The following is a 17,939-nucleotide window of genomic DNA, read 5'->3' as shown; positions in this document are numbered from 1 at the left end:
CAAAAGCTTGTAAGCATGCTCTTTACACTTTTGTATTTCCAATAAAATTACTACCGGTCTTTGTTACTGTAGTATCTGAGCATCTAACAAGTCAATGCTGATAAACAACTGCACTAGTAAAGACAACAGGCAGGTTTAGCCTCAGAGGTCATAGAAGGCTAAAAAGATGCAGGCCCATAAATCTCAAAACACATCTCAAACAACGTGACATGAGAAGACACATCTCATGAACTGTCCAGAGTTTTGTTACTGACTCTGCACATAAAACCACAGGTAAACGGAAACTGACAAAAGGACTGCTCCACTAACATGCAAGTTTGTAGGAGCCCCTGTTGCTAAAGGTCTCACGTAAATGTCCTTTACCAGTAGCTTTTTTCAGCAACATAAGCAGTTAACCTTCCATCTTCCTCTCATCCCAACCTTTCTTACCTGATCCTGCTTTACCACCTCTGAATCCTGGCTGCTTGTTCCCACTCATGCCACACCAAGCTAAAACAGGGAAATGATCCAGCTGAAAACACAGGGCCTTTAATTTTCTTGACTGTATTACCATTTTAGTGGGTCACTACATCCTGAGCTGATTCACCATAAAGCCTCTTGTGCCCAAAGAGCAAGATACAGGTTTGGAGGCTGGAATAAGTGATCAAGGCCTGGAGCAAGGCATCCAGCTGCTTAAGCAGATCCGCCACAAAACATAACACAAGACCGCATTGAAAGAGCATGCATTTATTGTAACGGGCTTTGGATGGCTTGCATGTAAACCTTCAGATTTCAATTTTTGCTAAGTGAGCATTTTAGCTAAGCCAAATGGTAGCTGAGGGCCTTTGGATAAAAAATGGAAGCAAAATGGGGAATGTAGCAATAAAAGTGGCCAAGGATGATGTTAGATCATTGCAACAGAGTGATGGACAGTACTTGCCCTGTAAAATTGGACCCTAAATACCTCAGGTGGGTCCTTGGTCAGTTACTGTTCTAAGTCTAATTAAAAAGTAAAGTGTAATTCAATCTTGCATATGAGTTGAAGGTGATGTCTGTACTCTTCCAAACTACAAGGTGGGTAATTAAAGCATCAGTGATTCATAACTAAACTTCAAGATACAGGAGCGAGGAGAAAATCTTGCAAACGCAATGGAAGCTGTAAACCTCGTATCTGGGCAAAGAATATTTACTAATTTAGTAAATGAGGGAAAGCTTGCACCTGAATATGTAACATTTGCAAGCATATGGCATCTTAAAGGGCAGAAAAATTAATTGGAAGATCTGTTCAAGAAGAAAATCTAAGTATTAACACCTTGGAAAAACAGCTGAGTCAGAGGCCTTCTACAATTTGCCAGCTCTGAAAAAATTGGCGGAAAAAAAACCCAAACCAAACTCCACTAAGTAATGCAGCCTTGCAGCCTAGTAAGAGAAATGTCTCAGTCACTTAGACTAGTAAGATTGCAATTGTTTGGAAGTGAAACAGTATTACTCACATAGGCTAACTGAGCTCCCCTTATAACTCTAAAACCCTTTTTAAGTACCTATCCATTATAACTGCATTACTTCATCTTATTTTCCAAAACCAAAACATTAAAAAATCTCTGACTTTTCCGTAGTACCAGAAGATGGAGCTGCTCAGAGAATAGACTTGCCTTGTATTCTGCCTCCCTTCCAAGACACAGCAGGTCCCTCTCATTCCCTGTATTGGTACTTGGGCTGCTGGTTCTGTCTCCTTGCAGACCAAGGAGAGGGAGAGGACAGGACAGCTGGCATCTGCAGGAAGCAAGCGGTAGGGGAAAAACACAGCACTGGAACAGGCCCAGTAAAATTAAATGGCCCTTGTGCATGGCAGATAATCCTTTAATATCTTCAGGAGGAAATTCAGCCCCACGAGCTAGTGCTGGAGATTCTCCAGTCCAAGTATCCCTTGTTTAATTAGTAAAATGCAGCAGCACAGGCTGACTGCCAATAGCAGCAATGTGTCAAGAACCAGTTAGACATTTCTGGAGTGAGAATGCAGCACTAGGGTCTAGGTTAGGAAGAAGTCACAATTCGAAAGAATTGCGATTTTTCAGGGGGTGAAAAGCAACCCTTAGGTACACCTTTGGCCCATATCCCCCATATTCCCAAGCTATATTTAAACCTATGTGAGGTAATATACAGTGCTTCATACTTCATATAAGGTGTTTCTAGCTTCCATTTTAGCTCCCCCTACACATCTGGATCTTGCCCAGCAATTAATTCTTCCTCTCTAAATCACCTCTAGAACCCAGATTTGTAGAAGTCCTATTAAGCTTGTCCCCATTTTACTTCATAAACCTAAACTCACTCACCTGTGTTCCTCTCCCAGCAATTGGAATGCTCCATATCCTTCACATACAAAAATTGGGCAAGACTCTCTGCATCTTTTCAAATGTGTGTGTTTTGTTTTGTTGTTACTTTGCTTTCCCAGACCAGCCATTAAAGGAAAAGGGAAAGAGGAACATTTCACTTTGCTTTCTAATCAACTTTCCCATCTCTGATGCAGTAAACTCAAGAGAGACAGCACTGCTCCAGCATCTGCTCTGGCTAGCTGATGTCTCAGGAAGGAGGAGCATCTCCTTTCACCCTGGCTCCTGCTGTGGACAAACTCAACACAAGAAATTACTAGAACTAAGAGCACTGGAAGACTGGCCTTCTGGAGGTAACAGAGACTTGGCTAGTTTTTTGGGTTGTTCTGGTTATTGTGAAATGTAGCTTACCTGATATGTACAAAACCCAACCAAGTTCTGCCAGATCCTTCAGACTGATCTGGCAACTTGGAACTTGTATTATTTTTTCCCCTGACCTTATCCATTCCAGACAAAGGGGTCTTAGCCACCTGGCACAGTTAGTACTTGAAGTCTTACATATCATTACAAGTCTTACTTGAAATACAGTATTTCTTGTATCACTGTTATTTTTGAGGGGACTAAATCAAGCCTGCAGTAACATGCCTTTACGTATCACAATAAAGCAAACAATAATGCAAAATACAACTGAGAGAAGGAAGAAGAAAAGGAAGGAGAAAAAATGGTACAAGAAAAGGGGGAAAAATACCCAACATGCTAAGGAGTCAGATCTTTCAACACCTCAAATTAATTGTTGAGTTGCCTCATTTCTCACATTCCTAGCATCAAAAAAATTGTTCCAAGACTTTCAACTCCCACCCAGAGAACCTGAAACAGTTCAGTTTTCTGACAATTTGCATCAGATCCCTTTAACAGAACCTGATGCTGTTAAAATTTTTTCTGCACAATGCACAACGCATTCGGTAGCCAAGCTTTATTCACAGGTCCAACAGCAGCATATCAAATCCTATTTCTTACTCAAGTCCTGTCAATACCATTCTTGACAAGGGTGGGAAAGACATACTGGGAGAAGGTGATGTGCATTTTCATCATACTGCACTCGAATTGCCTTTGTCCAGGCCTTAATAGATGAGCAAGGGACTGCAAACTAGGCTCTGACTTCTCATTACTGGCCAAACCCTAACTAGGGCATTGCTGTAAGCACCCTCGTAGTGTTCTATTGCCGCCAGTATATTGCTTTATTGGTGTATGTTGAAAACACTAAGAACACACCAAGCAAGTAGAAATGCTTACAGCATTTGTTGCTAATTCCTGATGCGTTTAGAACCAATTTTTGTTCTGCTTGCAAACAGTCGAACAGAAGTCTGCAGATTATCTACAAAACAACTGCAGAACAAGTTCTAGATTATATTGTTCATGAAGCCTTTTTTTAAAAAAGAACAAACCAACAAAAATCCACTACTATTTATGTTGTGGGATTGAGTGATCAGGTTAGTTATACACAAGAAAAACAAGTGTTTTGCATTGGTCTGTATGTAGATCTAAATATTCACGCGAAACTATTCTCTGAATGTTGGAAAAAAAATGGAAAGCCAATCATGGATGTAAGCATTTTTTCTTCAGTGTTTTGCTCTACAGTTAAGCTGGCCATCCGACACACTGAAATAAAAACTCTTGTATACAAATATTACTAGACTAACTCCCCAGTACAGTAGAATTTACTCATTGTTTGAGTAAAGGAGCTGATGCTACGCAAAGAAATATTTCATCTACTGGACCTCAGGATTTCCTGTCATTAAGGTAGAATGAGGAACAAATTTTTAGCAGTCTTGTGCCTGCCCAAGATTTTGAACTTCTGGGACAACAGCTCAGTTCAGGTATTTGACTTCTGATAGGGAAATGACAAAGTATCTAAACTCTTAAGAGACATGACAAAATTGGATCTTCATGGGAATTTCATCTGCCTCTGGAGAGCAGGGCTGTATTATATGTTGTTACTGATATACAACATATATAGGTCACTGTTATAATTGCTTTAGCCAGAAAGTAACAATTTTAAAGAGTGCCAAAAAGCTAAAAAAGTATTTTTACCTATCCACAATGTCTTAAATGATAGTCAGTGCCTTTACAATAGAAGAGTTGTACTGTGTTCAGTTAAGACTAGCATACAAATTATTGTTTTGGTCAGTTTAAGAAAGCATCACTGCCACAGCTCATGAATTTACTAACAGATAGCCATATTAATGGAATATGATACAGATTCCAACACTGCATGTGATCCTGGTACTAAAAGAGATAAGGCAGCATAGTAAAAAAACCTCATCAGGACAAAGTTTGTTCTTGTACTAACACACAAGCACTACCTACAAAAGTAGCACTAACTCCAAAGGAAAAAGAAAACCACCAAGATTTCAGCTCACAGCAATAGCCAGTAAGAATATGTGTAACAAACTACTTCATGTTTGTCATCTGAAGACAAGGCAGCCTTCTAAGCACAGGCACTAATCTCAGGGACTCCAGCTTAGAATCAAGAACACATATCTGGAGTGTACCTTGAAAATGTTAAAAGAACAGTTGATGAGACTATAATAACCTGAGGGAAAGTTTATCTAATTCTGTCGATTGTGACGTTATTCCACAGCCCATCGAGTGTCTTGTCCCTTCCACAGCTTAGTATTACTATGAATAAACTGCGTAACAGAGGCTTTGCTTTCCAAGATTACAACCTTACAGAGTACTATGAGGCAAGTATCATTTTAGTAACAGAAGTCAACTGTGATTTACCTATTTACAGGAAGATTGAAGTACTTGCTTCATTTCCTCTCTATGCTCTGTTTAACGCTACAGCGACTACTCAATTACACCCAAGACTTGTATTAACTTTGTCTTACTACACTTCAGTGTAAGCTGTAGCCTTAACCCTGCATGCAGACTCTATTACTCTTAAATGAGGCTCAAGATCTTTACTGCTTTCTGACTTTGACAAATTACTCACTTTATAGCGGAATTACAACCTGCTGCTACACAAAGCCAAGCATGGCGACTCTTTGAAATGTGAACTTCTATACACATGCTGTAACTCAAAAGCATAGTGGCTAAACAGAGCTCACCTAAACCTGAGTATTTAATTACTTAAATGCATTTGAAATAATTAAAACAATGAACCTTCATCTCTACCAGACAGAATGTTTCCTTCAAGATAAAAGGCCTACTTTGTTTCTAAGTATCTGCTTTTTTTATTTAAAGTCTACCTTTGACTTCTTCCTTGAAAGAGGAGATGGCATTTTGTTTGTCACAAGCATTGTTTCATTTTAGCCCATTGGGACTACCAATACAATCCGTATTGCAGACAAGCTGCCTCTTCTGAGCAAGGTGCTCCTTTTAAGGTTTATTTCAAGGAACTGTATTGCTAGAAATATGTATATTAACAGCTACTGATGCAATGCATGGATATATCAACTTTGGTCGATATGTAATCAGCAATTCATTAAAGATGCAGGCAAAACCCTACTCACATTGTCTCCTGGGTTTCTGTTACATATTGAAGACAGTTAAAGATTGTATTCAAAAGCTCTGGCCTTTTCTCTGCCTAGCTGTGTTCTCAGTAACAGTACTTCCTAGAAACTTAAACCTCAGTTACAGCAGAAGCTGCTTTGGAAGGTGCTCTTAACGTAAATTAGCTTGAGTTTACCAGACTTTGTCACTGGGACTTCTTGTAGCAAGAGTAACAAGATCTGGGCTAAAAATACGAGCAGAGCTTAGCCTGAAACTGCAATGAAATCATGCTTTGGGTTCCTGAAGACATACAATCAATAGAATAGAACATTCAGTTGGAGGACTGAGCCATATTTGCATCCATACAGCAGACAGGCAATAGAAAAATAGATTTTGAAATACCCATTAACAGCAGCCTCAAAAAACATGTTAATCTAAGTCTTTTGAACTACAGAGGTTTAAGGGGGCAGAAACATGAAAGCAGACAGCAGCAGTTGCATAAAGCTGATTTTTTGGGGTGACTATCACCATTAATATAATATTGACTAAATCCCTGTACAAGTGTTCAAGTTAGCTTTCCAGCTAGCCATCAACAGAATCTGTGATTCTCCTGTGGGAACCCATGTTGGTTTTTAAATGTAGATACAGCTATGAAACAGACATGCATGCTTTTCAGACAGTTCATATTTGTTTTATTACAATTTTTGTAACTGTTAGTATTTTCATATCTGGACATCTTAAAAGGAATTTTAGATTTACAACTTCAGAAGACACTTACAGAATTATTTAAGTCTTGAGGACAGCTGCTCTACTGCACTGTATACAACTTTGATGCCCACCTTCCATGTCCCGCTCTACATAGCTCCAAACAAGTGAAAAACTGAGACTGATGTTCACATTCAAGCTGCAGGAAAGCTCAGTATATGGAAAAAGAGTAAGTGGTAATTTGCAATTCAACTATTTCAGGAATCAAGAAGAGCGTACACAGAACTATACATTTTATCATTTTATTAGGAATAATTCCAAGTGGGTTATGAAGAAACTAATCCATTGAGTTTGATGAATTTTCCAAAATTTCTTTATGAAGATATGTTCACCAACAAACAGTAAAACTTCAGCAGAACTATTATACACTGGGCAAAAATAGTCAGGCTGATACCAAAAAGCAACATGCAACATAAAAAAAAAAAAAAGATACAATATAAAGGAAGACAATCTGCTGAATATTAAAAACAACCTCAACATGAGCTCTTCGCAACCAGCACAGAACTATTCTACCCATCAAATCCAATTCACACAAAGGCAAGTTGGGCTGACAGAACCCAAGGATTAATAAAATGTTCCTCAGTGCAGTAGATTTGTATAGTGTTTTAGAGCATTTCCTTGGCTGGAACAAGCAGTATTAGGAATTCTTTTTGGCAAGGGAGAGAAATAAATACATACGGAATGCTACATTTTTAAATCAGCAGACTGTCTGAGGAATGAAACAGGGCATCAGTAAACTAAAAGTAGCAGGGAGAAAAAAAACATTAATTTATTGGGGCTCAGAAGAGTATTCAAAACAGATCTTAAAGTTGTCACAATAACTATATTCAGGCATTTAGGCTAACAAGGGGAATAAAATCAGAAGATACACTTTTTCCAAGTTAAGGAGATTTTTACCCAAGCATATTGCTACCTTTGCAACATGTAGCTCGGTAAACAATAATTGGCAACAAAATAAGTTGAAACGCTGTAATATCCTGCCCAAATATCAGTTCCAGATACTGTAATAACCAAGATGCGAACTAATTTTGTTGTAACAAGCCTAGACCACTTATATCAAACATGTCCCTGGTGAAAGAGTCATCCAGTTTGAGTTAGCGTTTTGAGAGTTCATTTGACAGCCAGTCAAGTCCCTCATACAGACCAGTTCCTTGCGTAGCACAGGTAGCCTGGACATACCACTGTTAATGTAGAACACAAACAGAAATTAAATATAAATACTGACAAAATGCAAGATAAGTTATCACAATATGTGACATTCAGATACACACTCAGTGTTCTTTAAACACTGTTTCGTGCCATAAGTAGAGTAAATATCAAACGCATGGTATTTTTAAAAGTTTTGAAAAGTATATATAAAGCAGACGGGGTTCAGACATTATCTGGAAACTCAAGTGTTGTCCTACCAAATCCTAGAACAACATTTAGGGCATCAAGAAACAAATACAGAACTTGCATTTGGTTTATATGCTGAAAACTAGCTTCTTGTTTTTGAAAGACCGCTTTTTAGGAAATGGGACATGGAATTATCTAAATCAACAGACCTCTAAAACATCTTCTATGGATATGATCTTAGTGTGTCAACATACAGACATTAAGCTAGTATTACAGAAGGCTAGGTGGTTTATGTGAAGCAACCCTATGTCTCAAAGGCTTGTGCAGATGGAATCTAACAATTCAGGAGCTACTTAATTTCTTCTCATCTTTGTAGTGGTGAGAACGCAGAAAGCATTTTCTCCCCCATAACAACAAATATTGAGAAAATGGGAAAGCCCACCACATACTTTGTCAAACATGTTTGACAGCTGTATTTCAGTGACAGACTGGAATATTTATTTTTCCAAGAAAAGGTGAGAGATGAAACACCTGCAATAGCTATACACACTGGATTATACTCCTAAATCACTTATTTTCAACAAGGACCTTAAACTATGCAGTACAGAGTTTAATAGCAGGTATGTGCATCTTTTTACACAAAGAGGTGAGAACTTCCCTTTCCTTTAAAGGAAAACTTATGTTTATGATATATAATAAAGGAAGACAAGAGTTCAGCAAGCAGGAAGTTTAGCACTTACAGTTCTGTTACGCAGAGACTGAAGACCTAGTTTATCTGTCATTTCACTGATTGCCATGGCATTTGGCAGATCTTGTTTGTTCGCAAACAGAAGCAGGACTGCATCTCGCAGCTCATCCTCCTGAAGCTAACAGAAAAAATGGTGATGTTATTAAATTAGCTCAGTTAAGTACTTCAACAAGCACTAAAGAAACCTAAATACTGATTTAAGGGTTATAAACATTTTCATTCTTGCTCCTGAAGTCACTAGTAAGTACTAAGTGAAATGGAACTAGTACCCAACAGAACTTCTCCTACAAGTAAGGAAATATTCTTTCAATAGGCAGTTTAAATTTACTGGCATCTTGCTGCTGAAATTCTTAGCACCGATTTGTTTTTCCAAAATTCTTTCTTACTCTGCTGCATTTCTATTATGGTTTTAAGACAAAAAGAAAGGTTCTGACACATTAGTAGTTCTTGAGCTAAAGCGCTCTACAGAGTTGTAGTTACAAGTCAGTGCACTACGTGACCCAGAATTACCAGGTGAACACAATATGCACTGTACAAACTCCCTAAAATTTTAAAATCCTAAATCTCTTGGGGAAGCTGACAGACATCCAAAAACATGACAAGTAAGTTTAACAATTGTATTTCAGAAGGTATCTATATTTACCATTTTCTGCAGCTCCTCTGCTGCTTCCTGGATTCTCTCTCTGTCATTGCTGTCTACCACAAAAATGAGGCCCTGTAAGAAGTTAAGCAGTTTTGAAAAACCAATGTAAACATACAATACTATTTTAAAAACCAAATAACTCATATTGAATATTGCAATCATCCCCTTTCTTAGGTAAGAAAATTTGAGAGAAATTTCTGTTTAAGCAGCGCAAGATGTCTGTCTGAACAGCTATATAATAAGTTTTAACTGCAGAATAAAGCTAGGCCTTCTAAATCAATAAAGTTAACACACACAAATGTTGGTTTACAGATTACTGTGGGATTCATTAGTTTGGGGGGCGGGGGGAGACTCCAGCAAAATTTCAGAAGCTAACTCTCCCCCCTCCCTTTTCACTCATTGTATCACGTTAAATGCAGCAAGAGAATTGCAACCGCTTCACCATCTCATGTTTCACTGAAAAAAACCCACACCCTTAAAGTAAGGCCTGAATTTGTTTTAAAAAGTTTGTACCAAACAGCATTTCTCATGGCATCTCTGTTATTCAAGCGTCCTCCTTACACACGCACACTATTTACTCTTAAAATTTCAGTCTGAAAGACTTACATTTTATCATTCTAAGAAAAGAGAGCATCTTTTAAAAATATTTAGTGACAGGGCTGAATAAGGAACTGAAATTAAGTATTAGTCTATTCACAACAGTACTTTGCTAGCTCCTTTTTGTCAATCCAGACTTCTCCATTTTTCTGCACCAATCATATGCTTTATGCTGCACAGAAGTTTCTTGGAAACAATTCTATATTCAACACAGAAAAAAACCCAGAACCAAAAAACCCACAAAACAACACACTCCCCCAAGCTTCCTGATACTAATAAGCAACTTACCTTACTACTTGTGAACCAACGGAAAGAATCACATTTATGTCACCAAAAATGACAGCAGTCACATCAATAGGAAGTTGACACTTTCTAATCAATTGGTAACAAGATCTTTTATGCTATTTTTAGATACTCAATGTACTAAATACACTGATATAGCACAGTAAAAGCTGTATATTTTAAGGCCGATTATTAAAAAAAGAGTACATAGAAGGGTGTTTAAACAGTAACAATCTTTATGCATAAGGCAATGCCAGTTCAAACAGATCAAAGTATGGATAGGGTAAAGTTGAAGAGTTCCTCACAAACAAACCAGCTGCTCTGGCACATTACAGAACACTGGTAGATCCTAAAGGATTTCATCCTTGCCAGGCTACACTCACGACTAGACTTGAAGCCTTCAGGTTAACAAACTAGCTTCAACTAGAATAAAATCTGGGTATCCCTCAGCACTTGCAGGAAGTAGTGAGGAACCTCTCTGAAAGGAAAGGACAGAGGACAACTTTCCACATATACTCTACACAGCATGAGACTTTACAAACACGTCTTTAACTACTGCCATCTCAGAACTCTTACCTGTGTGTTTTGGAAATAATGCCTCCAAAGAGGTCTAATTTTATCTTGACCACCAACATCCCAAACTGTGAAACAAATGTTTTTATATTCTACCGTTTCCACATTAAAACCTAAAAATAAAAGAGTTAAGTAATTAGAAATAGTTAATGCTAGTGTTAAAATGTAACTCTAACCATGTTAAAGATAGCTACTTCCTAAGTTATACTTCTCCCAAATATATATAAAATGGCTTATCAGAATTGAACTGCTAGATCAAGAATAACATTGACTTAAGTGGAGAAAAAAAATATTAAACGCTTAAATTCACGTACACTACCTTTGGTTCAGCAAATCTTTCAACCATGAACTGCTAGAGGGTCATGATATTTGGGGGAAGTACTGCTACTTAATCGGTTCCTATACTCCTGAGCACCTGCTACTGGCCACTATCAGACACAGGATTCTGGTCTAGATGTATCTTTGGTCTGACACATTTACATTATGGCAGTACTAGAAAGCCCACGTTTGTCTTGATTCTTACACTAACAGCAAGATAGCAAATCCCTACGCTCTTCAGAAGCCCATCTCTAAAACACAAATTTAGAGTAACAAGAATGAAGACATGAGAATTGGTTATCTTACCAATAGTGGGAATTGTGGTGACAATTTCTCCTAGTTTCAGTTTATAAAGAATAGTTGTCTTACCAGCAGCATCCAAACCAACTAGAAATAAACAGAAAATTTGATTTAGTTCACAATATGAACTACAACCTGCTAATTTTAAAACATGCCATTTTACATGCAGAGTATTAGGGGTTTTTTTCTGAGAAGAAACACCTTCTTAAACACTCTGAAGTCATTGTTGATATACTACTGTCCGTTTCTCCCCATCTCCTCTACCCAGCACTGAGAGAACAAGCAATGAAGAAAACAAGCTTGACAACACACTTCCAGCCACAACCTACAGGCTCACAAGTTTCTAGTCACCTTTCTTCGTATTTGTGTTACTTAATTAAGTTTTATCATTCACTTTCAAAGTTTCTTCTGTCTAAGTCAGGATGGTTTTAAATGCGTAGCAACAATCTAGAAGCAGCACACAGTTTCTAACTGATCACATTTGCTACTTTGCACTCAAGTTGGAGAAGGTCTCACTTACTCAACCTTCACCTAAGGCCAGTTTCACATGCACCTGAACCAAGAGGCACTATCCATAGAAGACACTTCAGTCCCCCTTATTCCAGTCTCTTCTCCCTTTGCTAAAACATTTCTTTTGCATTGACAGAAACACATACATTAGGAAAATCCTGTCATCACTCCGCATATAGCCTAAGGACTGTAACTCTTCTTTAGAATATAAATTCTATTTATTGAGAGCCACTAGGATGCTTTCATTAGGAGTCTCCACTTTTGATCTTTAAAGAAGGCCTTCTGCACCAAAATTTGCTCTTCTGTTTCTACAACAAAACTTAAGTTTGCTGTTTTTTCAACGTAAGCTATGTGGTAAATATGTGATCCTAAAAAAAAAAAACAAAAAAACAAAAAAAAACCAAACCAAAAAAACAAACCAAAAACTGGAGCGTCAAAGACATTTTTTGAGAAGCATGACCAACACCGCAGGCACACACTGTAGTTTTCTAGAAATGTCTGTGCAACTGCTCATTGTTAGGCATTTCAGAACACACAAGAGCAACTCAAAACACAATTCTTTATGTTAGAATCCAATGCCTAGCACATAAGCACCTAAATAAAGAGTAGGTACTGAACACCACAGCAATGGTTTTAATAAAATATTTATTTGTGAAAATTAAAATAGCCAATAAAATTTTGCCCAAACAAAAATAAAACCCCTATCAAAGAATTAATTAAATAATACTTGCACAAGAAACCAAATGTTATCCTTGTCTGATTACATTCTTAAGTGTTCTCAGTTAATTTCCTAATTGGTGATTGTGATATATTAAGCTTTAAGTGGTTTGATGACTTGACTATTAATACAACTGTTTCCTTAGCATTACAATAAAATGGAATTAGAAATTACCTGCTTATTCAGAATGAAACCAAACTCTTAAAAAGCCGCCTCTTTCTCAAGACACAAACTGCTGTTACAGCTAACTAATTAAAAAAACCTAGCTATAATTGTCCTATACCTGATACTGTAAACAGGATTATACGTGCCAACTCAGTGTCTTTGGTATTATCATTGTGTGTTCAAAAAAAAAAAAAAAATTGTTCTAATTGTTAATGTCATGAAGGGGGGGAGGAGGGGGGATGGAATCTACCATTAAAACCAAAGCTCCTTCAGGGGTAATAACCTCCCAAAATGTTCAAATTAAAATTTAACAGTTTTACATTTGCTATTGTCTAAGTGTTGGTCTCTTAGAAACACACACAAGCATGAACAAAAAAAAAAAAAAAAAAAAAAAAAAAAAAACAGGGTGCGGCAGAAGTTTCACAGGAGCTTGCAAGTCATGAAACCTGTAAATGTTAGCATTTTCCCTACACCAATAAAGTTTTGGGTAGCCTTAGAAAACCCTTTGAGCAAACTCTGAAACCCTCAAATACTCCATCTATGCTGAAAAACTATGTTTTTGATAGCACAATGCTTGAAGCCCAACACTATGCTCACACAGCTCATCTTCAAGTGAGCATTTGTAGGGTGCCTAGATCTTTACAAGAAAATATAATGCGTGTACATAATATGTATGTGACAGTTTGAGTAAATTAAGATCGTTTAGTGAACCATCAATTAAAGCTACACATACCCACAAACTCTTCCCCCACCCCCCCAAAAAAACCCCGAACAGTTATCAGTAGAACAAACACTGACAAGATTTGTTAAAATTAGCAATGAAAGAAAGATGGTGTTATCTACACAAATGGTTTTAGTGTATTTAGGGGTTATACTAAAGATACAGACAAAGACAAAAAGAAAAAAGCTAATCTCATTTCAAAGAATATACACAGGGTATTGAGAACCATTTGAAGATATGACTCAGAGTTAAGAAATTAGAAACTAGTCAAGAGTTTTAAACTATTTGCTAAATTTAAGAAATTACTGCCCCAGTTATCCACTCTACTCTTTTACCAGGACTCACCAACACCTCAATGGTGTTGGCAGAAGGCTACATTAGCTATGTAAGCGCAAAGCCCAGAGACTTTGCTTAAATCCACTCTTATCCACAATTCTAATTAAGCTGTTGGACTTTGCACTGAGGCAGGATGAGTTATGGACATGCGTTTTCTTCTGACTCCACACGTGAGACAGCAGCTTTTAACTAAGGGAACACAACTCTGCAAATCACAATTACCCTATTTGCAAAACCTGCCTCTTTTAGCTGAATGGCTAATGTTATGAAGTCTAAACAAGCAATAGTTATCAAGAGCATAGCGTCCATTCATACTTCTTACTCCAACTTGCCATTTACCACCCTTTTTAGAACAAGAAATTTCATAACACCAAATCACATTTAGTCTTTTGAGCTACTAGGAACTGTAACTATTGCTTTTAGCAGCCCAAGAACAAACACATGTTTACATTTGCACTGAAACACTAAATGTAAATCTATGAGCTACTTCCATGTCATAAAGTTTAAGCTGATTTAACTATCACGATTGAAACTTAAGTCTTAAATCCCCAAATAATGTAAATTTCCAATTCTACATTTTCACTCTGATTCCATTACCTGACTGACCATCAACAAGACCAAGCGCTAAATATCTTGATGTGGGTACGATGGTCAGCAGTTGTACCACAAAGCATTAAGATTACAATAAAGTACAAATGGGAAGCACAGACTTGCCCTTGCAACCATTTATCTTTAAACAGAGTCAGATATACTTTTCCTCTAGCTGGAGAAAAAATACCTATAATGCTTTCAGTTACTCTTAAAACCACTGTGGTTCTAAGCCCTTTACTCCTCTTAAGAGTGTTTCATTCACAGCCTGTCAGTTGTGTTTCTAAACCTCAAGCTTGTAGTTCACTTGTCCCTGGGAACACCACCCCTGTGACCCCACTGCATTCCTCATTTACCAACTTTCTACTTTGATCATTGGTGGCTAAATATCAAGCTGCCTCAGTTATCACAGCAGAGAGCTTCATATAAACTATAGATGCAGAAAAATGGAGAATTGACTTTTTAAAAGGAACCCCCATCAAGACCAATAGATTTTGGTTGTCAGATTGAGATTTCCAAAGTTTGCTATAGAATACAGCATGTTGCCACTTCTAAAATGAATGTTTCCCATAATCAGCGAGGGGGGGGGGGGGGGAGGGAAGCAGCTTCTACTGTATTTAACCAATTTGTGACATTCATGTTACAATCAAAAGCCAGCTTAAAAAAGTGAAATTAACGAATCCCAATTTACTACAGGTTTGTATTCCTTCACTTTCCTTTTACGTTTATACCAGTTCTCTCAAAACTTATTTATCCTTTACATACTATTCCTCTTTCAGGTTTCGTTTCAATTGGGTAAGTCTTTGTGGGATATGAAGGGGCAATTCTCAATACAGCTTCTCAAGAAAACACACATACAAAAAAACCCCAACAGCATGCAAACCAACAGCGGTTTTAAAAAAAACAAAAACAAAACACAAACAACACAAAAACCCTCTAACAAATAAAAACAGCTAAATGGTTTTGTGCTGTACAGTGACACAATTCCCAAAGAATCTGACAAATTCTTCCCCAATGTATTTAATAATTACCTTTGTTTTTTAAGCTCCTGAGTAGCTATTATCTCAGTTATACTTGCACAACTACACCAAGACACAGAACACTAAATTATGATACTGAAAGGTGCACAATGAATCAATAACTTTTTTAAGCATGAGAAACTACAAGCGAAGAGTTTTACAGATAGGTACGTGTAGGGTTAGGACTCAGTTTTTCCACTCTAACACCCCCATTGCCTAGTTTAAGTTATTCAATCCTATCCTACAGTTACTTCTTTTCCCTCATGTTACTTCCACCTATAAAGATGCAGGAATTATTTTGCATCCATTTCCTCAGAATGTTAACTTAATATTTCTGAAAAGTACTTAATTATACAAGTGCACTTTTTAAAAAACAAAATTTCAGTAACAGCATACCATTAAATGTCCACCTTTTATCATAAGTGTAATTTGAGAATATAAAAGCTAGTACATCATGTTTGCTGTTGGTAATGGTACCTGATGAGAAATATTCAAATTCTCCAGAACTCAGTAACACAAAGTCTGTCTTAAGAGCTAAATTAATTCCACTTTATCTTGAATTCTGCAGAAACAGAAGAAAGCTGTGAAAGGGAAGTCTGAATTATAAATTAATCATCTGTTCATTATCAACTCACCCATATAATATTTTCCCCCTAAATATTTCTCCATAAACACCTTACCCCATAAAGTTACTTCATTGGTATACTACATACAAAAACTTAAATGCCTAGCCTTGTATAGCTCATTTTCAAACCATAAACTGAAAATCATCACCCTGAGGAGAAGCTTAATTCAGTCACAGTATTAATTCAGACATCTCGCCTCAAAGTGCTGATATATAATGTAGTATGCTATGAAGAGCTTCTTTTCCATGTTACAGGTATAAATTAATTATGTCATATCCAATGTAACATATTCTGCTTCTAAACATCCAGTTTAGGTCCTATGATACACTCTCATCACAACATAGCAAAAGTTTTAGCCTCTTATACTACGTAACAAACACGGTGCAGTCTCATGCTCTGATCCAGTCCTGTATTTGAATATAATGCCTTAAAATCAAAATTATTAAAAAGCATTTGAACCAACTGCTAGAAAGTACAGCTCCCTAACTCATATCTAACCTAAATTTGAACTGATTACCTACCAATGAAGAAACTAAAGTGTTGCAAGCTGTTTTGATCTGTATGACATCGCTTTCCTGTTCTCATTATTTTGCAGAATGCAACAGTCTCTATGGTATTTGTAGTTCTATCTCATCCTACAGTCAAGCTCATTTGAAGATTCTACTTTATTCATTCAGAGTCATATGAAGAGTCTGGCTGCGAGGGAGACAGTCAAATCACTTCCTTGAAACCGAAAGATGTACTAAGTTTTCTCGAAGACAAAAATTACCTAGGTTATTTTGAAATGGATGAGACTCTCTAATTTCAAACAGAGAAGATACAATAAAAATTATTGTGCATGCAGTAAAGAACTCTGTCATCACAAAATGTATGGAGATCATGAAAAATTATAATTAAAAAAAGCTTCATTATTGTGTCTGCTGTGCATACCCAGGCAGCATTAAGGATGAGTTGCGTGCCAAGAAGTTTCACAGTTAGGACCTAGCCCCATCACTGGCTGTATTGAAGTGAGCACTTCGTGTAATTTCTTAGGACAAGCTACTTCAGTCAATGGCCATAAATCAAGTTCCATTCACTTTGGTAATAGAATTTGAGAAAAATTTAGGGGTTAAGATCTGTTTGTACATAAAGCTTGTGGGAGTGGGTAGGTGGGTGGAAGAAGGCAGGAAGGAGTTGAAGTGGAGGAGGAAATATCGAATGCAGTATGCGCTGGCTTTGACCTTTTGAACCGTAATCTTAAAGTGAGAACCTTCAAGAACCTCTTGCTTCAACTCTTACGCAGTCCGTGTCGAGAGAACCACAATCTAATTCCAAATAAATAGTTACGGGCAGACAGTAAAACTAAGCAGGCGCCGGAAGAGCAACCTACTGGGTTTTATGGTTTTGTACATGAGGTACAGGAGAATTAAAGCACACAGTCGCTATACCGAAACGTCCTTTCACAAGAGTCAGAGATACAGGCACCATAGTTGCCGAAAATCGGCCATTATATGGCAATTTCTTAAGCTCTCGGTGTCAAGCACACCGGGCTTTGTCACATCCTGTTCGAAAAGCCACACGGCTCGGGCAGGAGCGGCGTCTCCAGGCCGAGAGCACAACCGCACCGGCAGCGCGGAGAAAAGCAAGGCGCAGACCTCGCTCGCCTTTCGGTAAAGGGACACCCCCCTCCGCCCGACGTACTTTTCCCCGGCAGGCGGGCACCGGCTTCACCTACTGCAATTTGATCTTTGTTCTACGTTTTCGCTCCGGCTCAACGCGAGCGGAAACGCAGGTGCAAGGAGAAGGGGCTGCAGCCTCGCTGCAAACCCCGCAGAAAGCGGGGCTCTGCTTCACCCGGGCCAGCGCAGCCGCGACCCCCGATCAGCGGGACTCGGGGGCGGGGGGGGGGGGG

General features: G+C 37.9%; 1 protein-coding gene across 1 annotated transcript in view; it reads right to left on the bottom strand.

Annotated features, from left to right (window-relative positions):
- Positions 1-6,470: 6,470 nt before the first annotated feature.
- ARF4 (ADP-ribosylation factor 4) overlaps positions 6,471-17,939 on the bottom strand; it is a 12,164-nt gene continuing 695 nt past the window's right edge. Inside the window, exons 2-6 of the mRNA XM_010572500.1 lie at positions 11,372-11,452; positions 10,751-10,860; positions 9,296-9,367; positions 8,645-8,770; positions 6,471-7,750 (exon numbers count right to left, since the gene is read on the bottom strand). Of these exons, the coding sequence (XP_010570802.1) occupies positions 7,664-7,750; positions 8,645-8,770; positions 9,296-9,367; positions 10,751-10,860; positions 11,372-11,452 (476 nt within the window). The 3' untranslated portion in view covers positions 6,471-7,663. The remainder of the gene's footprint in view (positions 7,751-8,644; positions 8,771-9,295; positions 9,368-10,750; positions 10,861-11,371; positions 11,453-17,939) is intronic.

Source organism: Haliaeetus leucocephalus, unplaced genomic scaffold, assembly GCF_000737465.1.
Source record: "Haliaeetus leucocephalus isolate CR32 unplaced genomic scaffold, Haliaeetus_leucocephalus-4.0 Scaffold2, whole genome shotgun sequence".
Classification (NCBI taxonomy): Eukaryota; Metazoa; Chordata; class Aves; order Accipitriformes; family Accipitridae; genus Haliaeetus; species Haliaeetus leucocephalus.
The sequence above is the reverse complement of the archived record's forward strand: the minus strand, read 5'-3'. Positions and strand labels throughout refer to the sequence as shown.